This window comes from Peromyscus californicus, unplaced genomic scaffold (assembly GCF_007827085.1).
Source record: "Peromyscus californicus insignis strain IS unplaced genomic scaffold, ASM782708v3 Scaffold_3__1_contigs__length_106647218, whole genome shotgun sequence".
NCBI lineage: Eukaryota > Metazoa > Chordata > Mammalia > Rodentia > Cricetidae > Peromyscus > Peromyscus californicus.
Window position 1 is genome coordinate 32,089,731 of NW_026294551.1, and position 17,562 is coordinate 32,107,292.

General features: G+C 37.9%; 1 protein-coding gene across 5 annotated transcripts in view; it reads left to right on the forward strand.

Moving 5' to 3' along the window:
• The window catches only part of Stxbp4 (syntaxin binding protein 4), a 150,550-nt gene that overhangs the window by 82,478 nt on the left and 50,510 nt on the right, over positions 1-17,562 (forward strand). For all 5 annotated transcript variants that reach the window (XM_052759827.1, XM_052759831.1, XM_052759829.1 and 2 more), the window contains 3 exons: positions 7,141-7,257; positions 8,688-8,737; positions 10,860-10,993. In XM_052759827.1, the coding sequence (XP_052615787.1) occupies positions 7,141-7,257; positions 8,688-8,737; positions 10,860-10,993 (301 nt within the window). The remainder of the gene's footprint in view (positions 1-7,140; positions 7,258-8,687; positions 8,738-10,859; positions 10,994-17,562) is intronic.

Genomic DNA, 17,562 nt, shown 5'->3' on the forward strand with positions numbered 1-17,562 from the left:
TCAATTTTCTTTATTTTTTATTTTGAAAGAAGAGATATTAAATGTAAACATCTCAAGATTCAGTATTTTCCAATTTTGATACCAGTGGGGAAAAGTAACCTTTTCAACTGTGCATAAGACTGCTTAAGGATCTGTTGACCTAGGTACTGTAGAACAAGATTCAAATATTTAATTATCTTTATTTACTTATTTCGGTGGGGGGCAGAGTACATATTGACTAGTGTGTGAGTGCATGTGTGTGTGCACTTGCATGTGGAGGTCAGAAGTCAATATCAGGTATCTTTCCTAGAGAGCTATCCATCTTTTGGGGGTGGGAGGAGAGGAGTGTTCACAGAGATTCGCACTGGGACCTGCATTACCGAGCGCTTCTTCCGGTCACCTTTCCAGAGAAGGGATGACGCACGTGCGCCACTCCACCCGGCTCTTCACGTGGGTGCTGGGAGGGAACTTGAGCCATAGAGTGCACAAGAAGCACATTACCAACTGAGCTATCTCTAGGGCACCTAAATATTTATGTTTTAGATATGGATTCTTTCTGTCATAGTGCTTTTATTTATTACTGTAATTTTCCTTAAATTATCAATATATTTTCAAATTTGTATTTGGGCTTTTGAAAAAATGTGTCTGATGCATAAGAAATAAAACATTCTTGGGACTGGAGAGATAATTCAGTAGTTAGGAGTGCTTGCTGCTCTTGCAGAAGACCCAGGACCTGTTCCTACCATCCAGGTGAATAGCACAACCTGTAACTCCAACCATAGGGGACCTAATGCCCTTTCTGATCTCATGGGCAACCACACCCACATGTACACTGCACATGCATATATGACACATGAGTAAAAATAAATATTTTAAAAAAATAAAATGAAGCATTACTAATACCTGTGAAGGACCACAATACCCCTCTTCAGATTGCATCCACTGCCCTTGCTCACATAGTATCTACTGTTTTATTGATAATTTTATTACTTGCATATCTACTCCCTGTTTGTTTAGTTTTGCCTGTTTAACAGGTTAATTTGTAGCTAGTTGGTATCTTTTTCCGTCTTTATTCCTCATTGCATGAATTACCACCATGCAACTATCCATTCTGTATTTGATGGGCAGTCTTATTATTTCTATATTATTCTCTGAATCATGCTCCTGAGAACATTCTGATGCATATAACTTTCTCAACATGTGTAACTGTTACCTATGAGAAATAGTATTGCCAGGGTGAATGATAATTGTATGTTCAACTTTATAAGTAAATGCCTAATTGTGACTGAAAGTATTTTTAACTAATTTGTATTCCCATGAAGAATGGAGCAGAATTACCATTCACCCCTTGCTGATCCTTGGCTTTCTTTCATTTTGAATTTTTATCCATCTGGTTGGTATAATAATTGCTATGCCAGTATGGTTTAATTTGAATTCCCCTAGTTACTAATGACTAACATAGTGGTATGCTGGGACCCATAGACAGTGGCTCATGAAAACTTGTCTCTTCTCAATGCCATGTTCACTGATGGAGGTTGGAAGCTTGAAATCAACCATGATGGAGTCATTTATATCCCCAAATGCCGTAAACCTGCAATTTGCCCTCCCTGCCTCAGATAAACAGTTGAGCATATATTTATGCATTCAATAGTCACTTATTTTTCTCAGTGAAATGTGCTTCTGTATCTTTTAGTTATTTTCCCATTGGGTTATTTGTCTTTTGCTTAGAGACATGCATTGATTCTCTTGGTTACTAATCCTTTATTAACTTATATGTTATAAAACTTCTCTCTCAAACATGTGGCCTGCCTTTTCTACTCTATAACGAAATAGAAAGGAGCTCTTAATTTTCATGGAAACTTATCGTCTTAGTTACTTTTCTATTACTGTGCTAAGACACCATGACCAAGTCAACTTATAGGAGAGTTTATTTGAGGCTTACAGTTTTAGAGGTTTGGAGTCTGTGACCATCATAGTAGGTGGCATAGAAGCAGACAGGCAGGAATGGCACTGGAGAGTAGCTAAAAGCTTACATGATGGTCCACAAGCATCAGAGAGAAAGCTAACTTGGAATGTCCTGAATTTTTGAAGACGCCATGCCTGACCCCAATGACACACCTCTGCAACAAGGCCACACCTCCTAATCCTTCACAGACGAACAGATCACCAACTGGGGACTAACCATTCAAATATGAGCCTATGGGGTCATTCTTAATCAGACCACATTTATCAATTGTTTCCTTCTTATGTTTTTTCAAAAGTCCTTCAGTCTCCAAAGATACAAAGGTATTTATTTATATTTGCTTCTAGAAGTTGTAAAGTTTTGATCCTTCTCTAATTGGTTTTGTAGCACTACATGAGATGGAGAACTGTCTCATCCTTTCATTATTCCCCATGAGTAACACTACCTGATCCTTCACTTAAAAATTTCATTTGCTAACTTACCTGGACGTCGTCTCTGTACTATTCCAAGGTTCCATGTGGGTCTGGCTCTCTAGTTTCTTTCACTGGCCTACATTTTACCTCTGAAGATAACACAGTTGGTTGCTTACTATGCCTTTTACGATAATCTGATCATGCTGTCTACTTATTTTTACCCAAAAGTGTGTTGGCTACATGGCCCTCCTATTACATATTCTGTATACTACTTATCCATACCGCTAAAAAAGAATTGCAAATTTGACTGTAAGATCATTAAATATATAAACTTGGGAAGGATTTTTTTTTTGCCCTTATCTTTGAATACCACTGAGGCAAAGAAAGGTTCTTGTCTGTGACTAGAGAATCTAGTTTATAGGATCACAATCCAGCAAATTTTGCTGATGTTTGTTTGCTTCATGGCTCAATATGCACTTGGTCCTTACAAATGGTCCAAAAGAACTTGAAAAGATATCTGCCATGCCAGGTACTCTCCATGTAGTTAACAAGGTTGAGGACATCAGGGCTTCAGTTCCTCTCCGTTCATAGTAATGTCTTTATGTTCTTAAACCATCAGTATTCATAGAAACATACTAATATCTCTCTTGGGATTTCCTTTCTTTAGTATTATTTGGATATTTTGAAACAATACTTTTAGATACATTAAGGCTTGAAATTATACAATGGTCTTTTACGAAAATGTTAGGATTCTATCTGTAAATCTTGCCCCTTACAATTATTTTCTATTTTCATTGAAATAGCTACATTTGTTTGATATTTATTTATATATTTTTAAAGTTTTATTTACTTTCAACTTTTTAGGTTCTATTTATTTCAGTTATGTCTGTGGCAAACATGAAGTTGGAAATTCCTATCCCTACCCCCAGCACACCCATTTATTAATTGTTGAGTTTTAATTGGAAATAACTTTCTATTTGTAGACTTTTACTTATTAAAGCACCTGGTTAGTCTTTGTCCTCTGACTTGTTAACTGTAGCTGTCCATGTATTCAAGATATTTAACTGGAGTTTTATATTAATTCAGATATCTTCTGCCCAATTACATGTAATTCTCTTTGCTGTTTTCAAAATTATGTACAGTCTCCAATATTTTTTTATTTAATTAATTTATTTATTTTGCATCTCGACTGCAGTTTCCCCTCCCTCCTCTCCTTCTACCCCACCCTACCCCCAATCCACTCCTCCTCTGTTTCTGTTCAGAGAGGGGCAAGCCTCCCTTGGGTATCAACAAAGCATAGCATATAATGTTGCTGTAAGACTAAGCACCCCTCCCCCTTGTATTTAGGCTGGGCAAGGCAACCCAGTATGAGGAATAGATTCCTAAGTGCCAGCCAAAGCATTAGGGACAGCCCCTGCTCCCATTATAAGGAGTCTCACAAGTAGACCAAGCTACACAACTGTCACATATATGTAGAGGGCGTAAGTCAGTCCTGTGCAGGCTCCCTGATTGTTGGTTCAGATTCTGTGAGCTCCTGTGAGCCAGAGTAGTTGATTCTGTGGGGTTTCATGTGATGTCCTTGACCCCAACAATTCTTTGCTCCTACAATCCTCCCTCTGTCTCTTCAGCAGGATTCCCCAAGCTCAGCCTAATGTTTGGCTGTGGGTCTCTGCATCTGTTTCCATCAGTTACTGGATGAAGGCTCTCTGATGACACTGGGGGTAGTCACCAATCTGATCACAGGAGATGGCCTGCTCAGGCTATGTATCCACTATTGCTAGGTGTCTTAGCTGGGTTCATCCTTGTAGATTTGTGGGAGTTTCCCTTGAATTAAGTTTCTACCTGACCCCAAAAAGCACCCCCCCCTTTCCAATCATCTCTTTCAGTGCTCTCCCCCTCTACCCACCTTGATGCTGGCACAGTGGTCAAGGCTGTTTGTCCTCCTCTGCAGCCACTGAGTCTTGGGCCTCGACTAAAGGTGGTGAGTGAGGGTCTGCTTCTTTGTGTGGTAGACACCTTCCAGCACATCTGTGCTTTGGCTGCAGCTGAGGAAGGAACTTCTTCACTTTGGGCACTATTTTGGCAAAAATACTGTTATAAACCACCATGTGCTTGCTGGGAATCAAAACTGAGTCCTCTGTAAAAACAGCCAGTGTTCTTAACTGCTAAGCCATCTCTCAAGCCCTGTGTCTCTAATTTCTTAATGATTATCCTGGAATATTTGATATTCTGTATTAAATTATTATGAAATTCATCAATAATGTTTCCCCCATCTACATATTAAAAGCACTTTATCTCTCCCTCCTTAATTTCTGTTGCTGGTAGATTCTAGTTCTGTCTTGACTTTATCGCTTTTGCAGTTTGGTTAATGTGGTCCAAGTTGGTCTGAATAGATCCTGTGCCTGGACCTTTTGTTCATAATTCCTTATTACGTCTCAGGCTTTCTTGCTTCCTGAAACAGTTGTTTCAAATTCATTTAGTGAAGTTGTGCTGATAGTAAACTCTCCATTTTGTTTCTCTGAAAAACATTCTGATTCAACTTTGAAAAGAATATATTTAGGTACATGTAGAGTATTGTGTTACCATATAATTGTCATTGTTTTTATTTCATGCTACCATGTCAGCCATCAGTCATTTATAAGATATTTCTGAATGGTTTTAAGACTCATTGGCTTTGATATCAGTGTTTTAACCCCGTGTTCATATGTTGATCTGATCTGTTATAATTTTTGCTATTTGGGATTCATCCAACTTCCTCATCAGAGGATCACTGTCTTGTCCTTTCTGGAAATCCTAAGCGTTCATCCTGATTGTTCTCCGCCCCTCCTCCCTCCTTTTCTCCTTCTCTCCCCACTCCCCTCCTCTCTCCAGGATCTCACAATGTATGCCAGCCTACCCTTGAATTCATACCGGCCCCCCGCCTCTACCTCCTAAGTGTGGGATTAAAGGTGTGTACCACAATCCACAATGCCCACTTTTTTTTTTTTTTAAGATTTTCATTTTGACTGCAGTTTCATAGCCAAAAAATTTAATGGAATAGGCCTGATTCACCACTTTAATTCAGAAACCAATGCCTGCCTTTAAAAATAAACATGTATTTGTTAATTTATTTTAAGTGCATCAGCATTTTGCCTGCATGTATGTGTACCATGTATGTGTCTGGTGCCTGCTAAAATCAGCAAAGGGTGTCAGATCCCTAGAAATGGAGTTACAGCCAGTTTTGTGCTGCCTTGGATGTTCTGGGTACTGGACCCAGGTCCCCTGTAAGAACAGAAAGCGATCTTAAGGAAAAAGCCGTCTCTCCAGCCCCCGGGGTGTCCCCTTGATTCTTTCTGGTAGTCTCTGTGCAATCAAGAGACTCGCCTGTGTTCTCTTCCCGCTTCTTCATTCGTAGTTCAAATTTTATTTCTCTTCAGTCCTCAGAAGTTTTACTGCTTTTGTTTTCTAGTTTCCCCATTTTCTTTTTCGATGTATGAAATTGAGCAGTATTGTGTTCTAACTCAATAACTATATTATTAAGATGACTATGTCATTGGATCTGTTTTGAGTTTCTTGTCCCGTTATATTTTCTTTATTTTGTTTTATTATTTATTTATTTTGGTTTTTCAAGGCAGATTTCTCTGTGTAGCCCTTGCTACATGACTGTCCTGGAACACACTCTGTAGACCAGGCTGGCCTTGAACTCAGAGATCTGCCTCCTCTGCCTCCTGAGTGCTAGGATTAAAGGCCTGAGCTACCACCACCTGGCCTATTATATTTTCGATTTTTTTTAAGCCCACTAAACATAATTATCTCTATGTACCAGATTAATATATACATTCTTTTAGATCTAATGGTTAATTATCTGATTGTCAATTCATAAAACGTATTTCTTTATGTTTAGTGATTTTTTTAAATTCTAAGTTCATGTTCTTTTGTCACACAATTATGGAAATTCTATGAAATACCAATTTAAAAAATAGCTTCCAGAGAAGTTTTATTTTTGCTTCTCTTAACCTAATACCAGCTTAAGTAATAATTTCAGGTTATGGATTTTCATGACATCTAAATAATATAAATTCAGCCCCCAAATCTCCTTCTGTTTCTCTGTCAAACATTGTTTGAGCCTTACTGGGTAAGGACTTACACTTGGCAGTTATTCAGGACAGACTTTTTTACCAACCAGAGCCAAAACCAGAGTACCTGTTCTATGGAAATCATATCACTCATTTACCCATCACAGTTCAGCATGCCATGTGTGTCTGATGAAATCCCCAATGTGGACCTCCAGGATCAGGACGTGCCTCAGAGCTAAGGATGCTTCAGAATTCCCCTGTCACTGCGGCTCACTGGGCACTGCAGCTCTTCTTCATAGAATGCTTTTTTCTCTGTTGTTAATAGTTTGACCTTACATTGGAGTGTGTGTGTGTGTGTGTGTGTGTGTGTGTGTGTGTGTGTGTGTGTGTATTCAGCACTTTGGGCTGTGCTATCCATAGGCTTTCTGTTACCCTATATTAAAACAAGTCCTTAAAAAAACTTGTAAGCTGAATGTAAGTCACACAAAAATCAATAAAAGTCATATGCAGTGTATGTCATAGAACTGAAAGTATCTGTGAGGAAATAATTAACTTTTAAATATTTAATCAGTTGTATTCCACCTCTCCTCAAAATCAGAAACCCTTTGTAAAAAGTGAGACAATAAATGAAATGGTAGTATCAAATACTAGTTTATGAAAACTAGAAATGGGCAAAAATTGTTACAATTGAAGAGATGTGGACAGTGTTGCTTCTGCCCTCTTTGTCCAGGAAAGTGTCCAGGACTTGAGAAAGAGAGTCACAGTTCTTGACTGCCAATTGCGAAAATCGGAAATGGCTCGGAAAACTTTCAAGGCGTCCACTGAAAGGCTCCTTCATTTCGTAGAGGTAAGTTCCCTCTTACGTTGACCCTCTGTCTCCTTGGATTCTACAGCAGTGAGTTCAGCTAAGCATGGATTGAAGAGATCCAGGAACAAAAACTCCAGGAATTCCCACAAAGTGCACCAAGCTCTATGTTGAGTCTGTGTGAATGAAGTGGTGTAGTCACACCCCACAAGATCACCATTGTCCTTCTCCAGTCCTCTCTAGAGTGCCAGTCACCTCATTTCTCACTTGTGTACTATGTGCTCAGGCCTGAGGTGGTTGCTTCAGTTCAAAACAAGGATAGAAAAACTCGAGTCCTTATTTTGAATATAATAGACTATAAAACTATTTCCATAAAAGCTATACTGTCTTATTTATAAGTCATTTAGAGATGATTTGAAGAATCCATAGGCTGTGTATAACACATGCATACCTACTAAACCACTTGTGCATCTCTGGATTTTTATTGTGGCTAATCATAGACACAGGGATACTGAAACCAATCCCCTGTACTTAAGCTACTGAGGGATAACTATATTATATTGGTTTTTTTGGTTTTGTTTTTAAAAAACCTGAAGGCACAAGGTTGTAATCCTAGATTCTTGGAATCCTGAGGCTAGAAGATAACAAGTCCAAGGCTATCCTGGCAATTTAATGAGACCCTCTCTCAAAATAAATAGTTAAAAGGAGGGTTGGAAATATACTTCTATGGTAGAATACTGGCCTGCCATCTGAGATCCTAAATTCAATCCCCAGTACTGAGAGAGGGAAAAAGGGAGGAAGGAAAGGAGGGAGGGAGGGGAATAAGTACTGTCACAGAAAAAGTTGTGCTGTCTGGTAACTACAGAAACATCTCTTTCAAAACAGCAATTCTAACTTACAGTCAGATTTAGATTTGCCTTGGTATATGAAAAGAATAGTTAATATTATATAGGTTGTTAGTGATAATTATACATATAATAAAATATACTGTGTTTTAATAAAAACTCTCCTAAAAATCCTGATACCATTTAAGCATAGTTTGGTAATTATTCTCACTATCATGAAGTGCTAGAGAGATGGCTTACTTTACCAGAGAGGAGTGCTTACTGATCTTGTGAAGCGCCTGAATTCCGTTCCCAGGACCCACATCAGGTGACTCACAACCACCTTAACTCCAGTTCCAAGGAACACAACACCCTTTCTAGCCTCTACAAGTATCTGCGCGCGCGCGCACACACACACACACACACACACACATATAAATAAATACAAATATTTTAAATAAATAAATATCTTAATGATGTCCAAGTAGAATTTCATGTTAATATAATTGATTCACCCATCATAATAGGAGCATCTGCATAGTTAATGAAGGAGAAAATTGTAAATATTAATTAATCAAGCAGAGTTTTTGTTTTTGTTTTTAAGCTATTGAACTTACAAATCTCCTTCACCATTTTGTTTGTCACTAGGCTGCTCAGGAAGTACTTTTGGATAGTTCTGCTCCTTTATCCAGTTTAAGGTAAGAATGCATTGCTTTCTGCAGCGTATGAACACTGATTTCTTTGTCTACAGTTGTGGCTAAAATACTCTAGGGTAGTTTTAGGATGCTGCGTGATTCCCGTTGAATGCTCTTTTTCACTTTTTGGAAGGAAGTGTACGAACATACTGTTTGGGTTCCATCTCCCTAAAAGAAACTGCTGAAGCATTTAGACAGCCATGGTGACTTTGTACTCTTAGATTGAGGATTCACACATCCTGTCTGTGTGTGGGTAAGCTGCTGGCGGCAGATGCACTACTGAAGACGGTCTCAGCCTGGCAGATGCATTACGTCAAATAGGATTTTGCAAAACATATTCACACAATCAACTCCTTTCATTTTCATCATTCGGTAGATATAAATAAAAGAAGTATGTTTGTAGACTACACCTTGATTTGTTATTATTCACAGCATGCTGCTGTCTTCAGGATTCCTCCTCGGAGCTGCAAACATACAAATGTTTGTTTGTCTCAAGCTACAGCTTCCCATTCACTTTGATACATGATGAAAGGCGTATACAGAGGCCGTATTCCTACCGGTCTGTGTTAAAGTACTTGTTTCCTTATGACTACCATAGTTCATACTGTGTCCATCTCCACCAGCACCACTTGCAGAAACACAAACTACTATTACTGTTGAGAAAACAGCCGTTCAATAGAGGAAATAAGATCCACGCACAGTGGCTTCTGCCTGTAATACCAGCACTTGGGAGGCTGAGACAGGAGGATCTCTGTTGAAGTCAAGACCAACCACCATGGCTACAGTGAGGCCGTCTCTTAAAAAAAAAAAGGAAATAATGTCTACAGTTGCTGACTTTTCCGTTCATTTTAATGTTTCATTTCTTATTATGAAAGAATCAGGCATTTTTGTTAATAACTGTTGCTTACAATATAATTCTGTGAATTCTATGAATATTGTTTTAGGGATTTTTAAAACGCTCAGTAGCCATATTTCCATTTTACATGTTAAATGTGCCACACCCCTTCAGTGTCTTTTTGACCTTTACTAATTCAAATTTTTGGTATTAAATACCAAGTTTAAAAATAATTAGTTAAAAGCCAAAAGCCAATCCTTACCCTAAAGCACTTCTTAGGGGGGGAAAAAAAGGCTACCCTAAAAGCTACAGTAAGCAACTTTTGCTGTGTCTTGAAAGTTAACCACTGCTACAATCTTGGCCACTCTTCTTAATATACTACACCTTCTATATGGATATTGACCTTGGTCATTTAACACAGAGTAAAGGCTGTGTATCTGATTGGAGATTTCTTAAGTTTATCCTTGTGAGTTAATGTCCTCATGGTTAAAAAGATGGGCTGCACATACTGATTATTTTTCAATACAAAGTCGTCTGTCTTTTTTAAGTGAAAGCTTTAGTGTAATTTTTTTGAGGAAAACGTTTCATTTTAAATTATGTCATAATGCATTTATTTCAGATGATACCTTAGTTAAACTTGGGAACACAAAATAAAAAGTAATAAGTACAGCAAAGAGATTTCCAAGTGAGAAGGGGGCTGTCAGGGTGGAGGTAAATAAGAAGAATGGGGAGCATTACCAGAATGCACTATATATAGGTATGAAATTATCAGTGAACAAAATGTATTAATAAAAGGTAAAATCAAATGTCATAGTACAAAAACATATAAAGCCTTTAAGCCATTTTGTAATTAGGAAAAACAAAGGGGAGAATTTAAAAGATAATTTCTTAAGTAAATATACATATATTGAATTGATATTTAATATTAGTGTAAGCAATTGAAAACATCTGTTTAATAAACTAAGGTTTATATGTTTAGTCTGAAATTTTACAAAATGAAACAAAAAGACCCAACAAATTATTTGGGATGTAGGCTATCCTTCATTCACTACCTTCTTGTATGTAAAGTCAGAATATTTCTAAATAGGCCTATTTCCTATATAATAAACAATAATAAGAAGAAACACTACTCTATTTGATTGAATTCTTGTGTAGCTCTATGAATGTAATGTTCCTAGAATTGTACAAAATATTTTGGTACAAACAAAACGACACATATTCAGGTTTAGCAAAGGTGCCCCAGGGTCACTTGCTGTGCAGTGTGCTCAAGGTCATTTCCTTCCCATGCAGCGAAAGAAGAGCTGGGTTTGCATCACAGACATCGCTCCCACTGTTGGGAAGGAACGGACGCAGCTTCCCAGCAACCCTGCTTCTGGAATCCAAGGAGCTGGTTAGATCTGTTCGTGCCATACTTGATATGGACTGTAAGTTATCTTCCCTTTTTTTTTTTGCGCTTTTTTGATAATTCATTAAACAAAGCAGAACTACTCAGTTCTAATGGTTTAATTGCATAAAATGTATTTGTCTGCAGTAAAATTGATAGCTACTCATTTAAAAGCATTAACATGCCGATTATGGAAAAGAATATTGGCTTCATTTGAAGTGCTCAAGACAACGTCTAACTGAAGAGAGCTAATTAATGCATGTCTTAAAAGTTAAAAAGTTAAGTAAACTATGAGGGGAGGGAAAAAAAAAAGACCACAAACAGGAATAGCCAGAACAGATCTTGTGGCAGTGAGCAAGGTAATTAATGAAAGGGCTGTGGAGAATTGGAACCAGTTCCCTGCTCTTCAGAGCTGCCAGCTTAGGTGTTTCCTCCTGAGTGAGGGTCGAGAGAATGCCACTGTGGGAACTGTGTGATCAGTACTAGTCAACACTATGGGTTCAAGAGAAGCAGGCCAGTTTCTAAGTAACTCCCCACACCTAAATGACTGGACATTTCTACCTTTCGCTCATCATGTCCCCAGGCGCTTCTGCCTCTTCATGAGAATTTCAACTTTAATAACTATTTTCAACATACCATTTATTTTCCTGCAATGAAAATTATAGGTGATTCTTCTAACTCTGACATTTATAGAAATCAATAATAACATGTCCAAACTATAAACTAGAGGAAAAATAAGAGGAATGTGATTCATGATAGAGCGATCTCAATAGCTGAAGTCTTACCCAGCAGCACTAGGCGATGTGATGATGTAATGCTGTTACCTACACAGAGTCCCTACAAAAGTGAGAGCCGTGTGCTTAGATTGACACACCCACCTTAGGTTCTCAGTTTAAGTGCACAAGTCCACTGGCATCTGGAACATGGTTGTCTAAAATGGTGAGCAAACCCCCGCAAAGTTCTGAACAAGGGAAGATGCCATGTTTTATTAATTTGTTCAGTGGTTCCAAGCCTGGAACAGCAAGGACATATTTAAATTATTCAAATGTATTATGTTTATCTAAAAACAAGATTATATTCCCAGGTCATGTAGCTTAAAATTTTTTAACAACATTAATTTCTTATCAGACATTTGAACATCATATAAGAAAGAATAATTCTTCGATGCTCAGGATTGTCAGATGTATTTGATATGTTACACTGGGGTGGGATCTGACATCCTTCCTCTAAACACTAAAGTGTGCCCCAGTGCTGTGCTCATAAATAATGCCTTGTGCGTTCCCACAGATGCTCTTGTGTGGCACCATGCTTCAGCTAAGACCCTGATACTCCTCAGCCCAGAGTCACCTAGTAACAGTCCATAGGTGGACAGAGCTGTAATAGAGAAATTTTAGACAAAAAGAAAAAATGGTCACCAGGTAAATGAAAATAATATAACATTCAGAGCATAACTACTAAATGAATTATTATACTTAAAGATATGGTATCCATTATAAAAGAAGCATTTGCTATTAAAGAAACAAAATCTTAAGAGAACTTTATTTATTCCTGAAAAGGAATATTAAATATCTTTTCCTATTACATGAAAATAATACCCATTCAAAAAAATTTTGTGAAGATTTAAAAAAGCGTTACCCATACTAGATTTCCTAGCATAAAACTTGATTTTAATTTAATTTGTTTTAAGTTTTGAGGTTCTATATTATACAGTAAATATTTACTAATAACCATGCCCATCTAACAATGATGGAGACTGAGGTTCAAAGATGTTAGGTAAGTACTGAAGTCATTCTTTAAACAGTACATATCAGAATGAGAATTTCAAACCTTGATATAAATATGATTTCACTTCATCTCTCTCTCTGCCCACTGAAATAAACCACTACACTACTATTGTTCTCTTTTCCGATGTGAAGAAATGAGTTAGCCAATCGGCCTCTAGTCACATGATCAATTAGTAGTAAAGCAAGGATTTATAAGCAGCTATGACTCATTTCAGAGTTTGTGCAGTGGTTCTCAACCTCCCTAATGCTGTGACCCTTTAACACAGTTCCTCATCTTGTGGTGACCACCCAACCATAAAATTATTTTATTGCTACTTCATAACTGTAATTTGTCACTGTTACAAATCATAATATAAATGTCTGACATGCAAGATATTTGACATGTTACTCTCAAAGGAATTGTGACCCACAGGTTGAGAACCACTGCAGTAGAGGAACTTACTGCTCCAACACCATATTTAGCAGGCAACATGATTGCATTTTAAGTTGCACACACTTCACAACTGTGAATATACAAACTTAAAAGGTACAATGAAGACTAATGATGAAATGGAACTTTATACAGTGCTAATGTTATCATTAACTATCCTATTAGTCATTACTCTATAGCAAATCACCCCAAAATTTGATGGCTACAACTTTTTAGTATTCTGCCTTATGGCCTATAGAGTACCAAGGTTTGGCTGGACAGTTCTTTTTAGGGAACTCTAATGTGGTTACAGGCAGCTAGCTAACTCCTGACATTACAGTCGTCCTATGATTCTACTAGGCTGAACATCTATCTAAATGGCAACTCAACTTGGGATGTCAACTCTAATACCTGTTTCTTACACCCTCTCCACCATGAGGGGCCTTAGGTAGTTGAACATACGCAGTGGCACAAAACCCCCACAAAGATTGTAAAATGAGCAAGTGGGAACTGCATCTCCTTCTTTGGCTTAGCCTCAGAACTTGCACAGTATTAATTCCACCATTATTCTGTACATCTGTGCAGATGATTCCAAGGAGGGGCTAGGGCTCCACCCTGGATAAAAAGGTACCAAGATCACATTTTAAAAGATAGTGTAGGCAGATGTTAGTTTTGTGGTCACCTTTGAAGAGTATGATTTTCAACATTCGAATATATCAGATATAATTAAGTTAGTCATGATGGCTACATAACATCATCCTTGTGTCACTTAATATGTGGCATTTAGCAGAAGAGCATGTGGCCTTTGTTTCTGTCTCTTTCCTTAATATCACTACCTGCTGTTTGTTTTGCTCCAACATTCCACTGTCCATCCTATTCCCTTCTGATTTTCTCTAAGCAGGAACCAAATGCATAAAGGTGGATGGATGAATGACTGAATGGATGGGTGAATGATCAGGGTAGGAAGGATGGACAGATAGACAGATGAACAGGTAGGTAGGAATGCAAATGAATAGCTAGGGAAAGAGATAATTTCCTCCTAATTGTCAAAATTCTAAGTTGTGGATACAATTCTGCTTAGTAAGTAGCATTGCTTGGCTTGATGAACTAACATTCACAGACCCTTTGGTAACTTTTGACTTAAAAGATACATTACTGAAGATTGGAAACCATGCCTCTAAAATACTGTCTGTTCGCTTTATACGATGAATGTGTGTTTAAATTTTTATGTAACCTAATACATTTTTTAAATAAAGTTATATGTCAAGAAAACATAATAATTCATTATGTAGAGAATTTTCTCTATGTATTTTAGAAAGGGCTAAACCCAGGCACTTCTAATAAATATGTGTAGACTCCGAATTCTGTGTATTAAACATTTTTATGTTTAGGTGGGAGCAGTAGAGGGAAACACCTGCATAGACATCGCCCAGTGGACATTGCTGCCATTAATTTTAATTACCTCACTAACATTAACCATTATCTCTGTCAAACATGATTATTCAAAGAAAATATTTGAAATTCAGCAGAACTTCTTTGGAAGAGAACAGAACACTGACGTGTGCACTTTTTATCCTTTGTAAGATTATACGTGCTTTGATGTTGAAACCAGAAAACAGTTTCTATGCTGACTGCTTATTTAAAGTATAGCTGCTAATGTTGGCATGTTTTGTCAGTATTTTTCAACTTTATAGGCGTAACTCTTTAGGTTTAATGAGTCTTTTTTTTCTGTAAGCAGTGATTTTTTTCATGTATATAATAGGAAACAGAAAATTACTAGAGTGAGGTAGCTCAGTCAGCCAAAACCCCCAACCTCATTTCTTTTGCCTTAGTTATCTGCATATTTCAAGCTATGATCTGAAATATTCACTTGGGCAATTGCCTCCGCTTTCTTTTAATATAAATACACTCTAGGATGTTACACTAAAGTTTTTCCTCGAAAATCTGTAGGATAAGTTCTCTTGGACCTTATAGCTTAAAAACAAGCTCAGAAGACTGTGGAAGATTGTGTCCCACCAGCCAGCCCCCAAATAATGACATACAGACTTCTTATTAATTATGAAAGCTCGGTCTATAGCTTAGGCTTGTTCCTAACTAGCTCTTATAACTTAAATTAACCCATTTATATTAATCTACATTCTATCACGTGACATTACCTCTCTTCCATCTTGCAGCTCAAGTTTCTTATTTATGTCTCCTGGTGTCTCTCTTGTGACTAGCTTCCTCCTCCTCTTCCTTACTCTCTCCAGAAATACTGCCTATACCTCCTGCCTAGTTACTGACTATTCAGCTTTTTATTACACTAATCACAGCAATACACCTTCACACAGTGTACAAATATACCACAAGAGAAGACAATCCTGAACCTGTTCTGGCTTCTCAATTCCTGAATTCTGGTGAAATCCCCCTTCCAGAAATGTCAAATAATTGCATTTTGCATCCATTTTTTAGAATATTCCTGAAACCTAAGCTACGATCCCCGTATGTAGAATCACAAATGCTTTCTCCAGAATTGTAAGTATGGCCATCCTATCCTCATCAGAGTGCCTGTGGAAACATATGTCAAGACATGTGATTCTGCATAGACTGGAGCTCTGCAGAGTCTGAGCTTCTTCCTAAGAGGTGCTCCAGTGAGCACAGGGGCTGTCCATCCACTCTATGGGACAGATGACTTAGCCCTCAGCTCTGATGCCTCATATCAGAAGTGGAGGATTCAATTGGAATGCATGGAAAGTACTCCATGGAGCTGGAGCTGAAGATGGTCCATACTTAGATAATGCTACTGCTGAGGTGACGGCTGGTGTTACATGGTGATGATGTACAGCAAGTAATTTAAATTCCCTTTCTATCTGATAAGTATTTGGTTGTTGTCTAGAGCCTCATTCAACTTGGATACATTTGGAAAGAAGGTAGATGAGAGCTCTTCTGGATATAAAGCATTTAACATCACTGCTGTGATGAACGTGGGGAACTGCAGCAAAGTGTCTTCATCAGCACCTTATCCTTCAACTGTCTGTTGGTAACCATGACGATCTTCAGTCTGTTCTACTGTGTTTAGTAAAACAGTATGGAGGGAACATAGACATCTTCAGTGCAACCCCGGAAACACTCTCACAATCTCTATCGATATCTGCAAGGCCGATATCACTGTGGTAACTTAGTATAATCTTCATGTGCACTAACTGCTGCTTCCTATGTTTGATTGACATATAGATTGACAGAATTATTATGAAGCTGAAGCAAAAACACCAAGTTCTGACTTAAAATAACTTTAAAACTTCTTGCCTGTTATCCCATAGGAGACCTTTTATAAAATGAGAGCTCATTGGGTTTCTAGTATATTAGTGTAAGAACAAGCATTTAGGGCTGAAGTGATGGCTCAGCTCCTAAAAGCTAGGCTCATGATTAAAGAAGAAAAATCATTTAACTTCCTGCCTTCAATATTCTCATAGAAATGAAAAATAGGTTATAAAAATAGAGAGAAACTTACAGAGGAATCTTCATACCTTTTCAGGGTGGGGTAGATAGGACCTCACAGTAGGAAAGCAGGAAAGGCTAACCTGTTACTGTTAACAGTAGAATTATGGGAGAGCTGGGCCCCTGGCAGGAATGCACTCCTACTGTGTTCTGGCTGGAAAGGTAATGAATAAAGTCAAAGGTGCCTGAGGGTGAGAAACTGTTGTCCCTGTTCTGTTGTGATAGTCTGTGGCTTCTTTGAAATCTGCAGACTTTACTCAGATTCTTTGTCAGTTAGAAGACCAAGTGTTGATCTTTTGAGAAGAACAGACAATGCTTTAGGTCCAATGTACATGGGACTATTAGTGTAGAAGGAGCTAGCACCAAGTGCATATGACTTTACACAGTCACTCCTGTCCCTGCCAACTACTCATGTATACCATTGTGTCGTTCTTGTGTTCACAGCGCAAACACACAAAGCCAACTCCAACAACCTGGTCATGTGTGTAGATACCCAAGAAGTCCCTACATCCTTTCAATAGTCAAAGCCAGAAGTAGAAATATGTAACATAGTTACATACATATCTCATTCAATCTCTTATAAACAGATATATACGACTACGTGGTTGTGGAAAGGCCCACCACATTAAAACAAGAAAACATAGAGACTTAGGAGAGTTTAGAATTAAGATTGTAGTTGTACTAAAGCCTTCCCATTCTGTCTGCATGCTTCAATTGGCATTTACAATTGGGTGTGCACTTTAAAAGATTGAAAGAGAGATGTGTCTACACAAGAAACAAAATGAATATATCATAGCTGGTGGCTTAAGCTTGGCGTTTCACAGAGCTGAGATGCAGTTAGGGCTCAATTTTCTACACCCACAAGGACCTAAATGATGCCAGAAAAGGAAGCAAAGGGCATGGATCATTTTGTAAGAAATACACTTTCTTCTCTCTTAA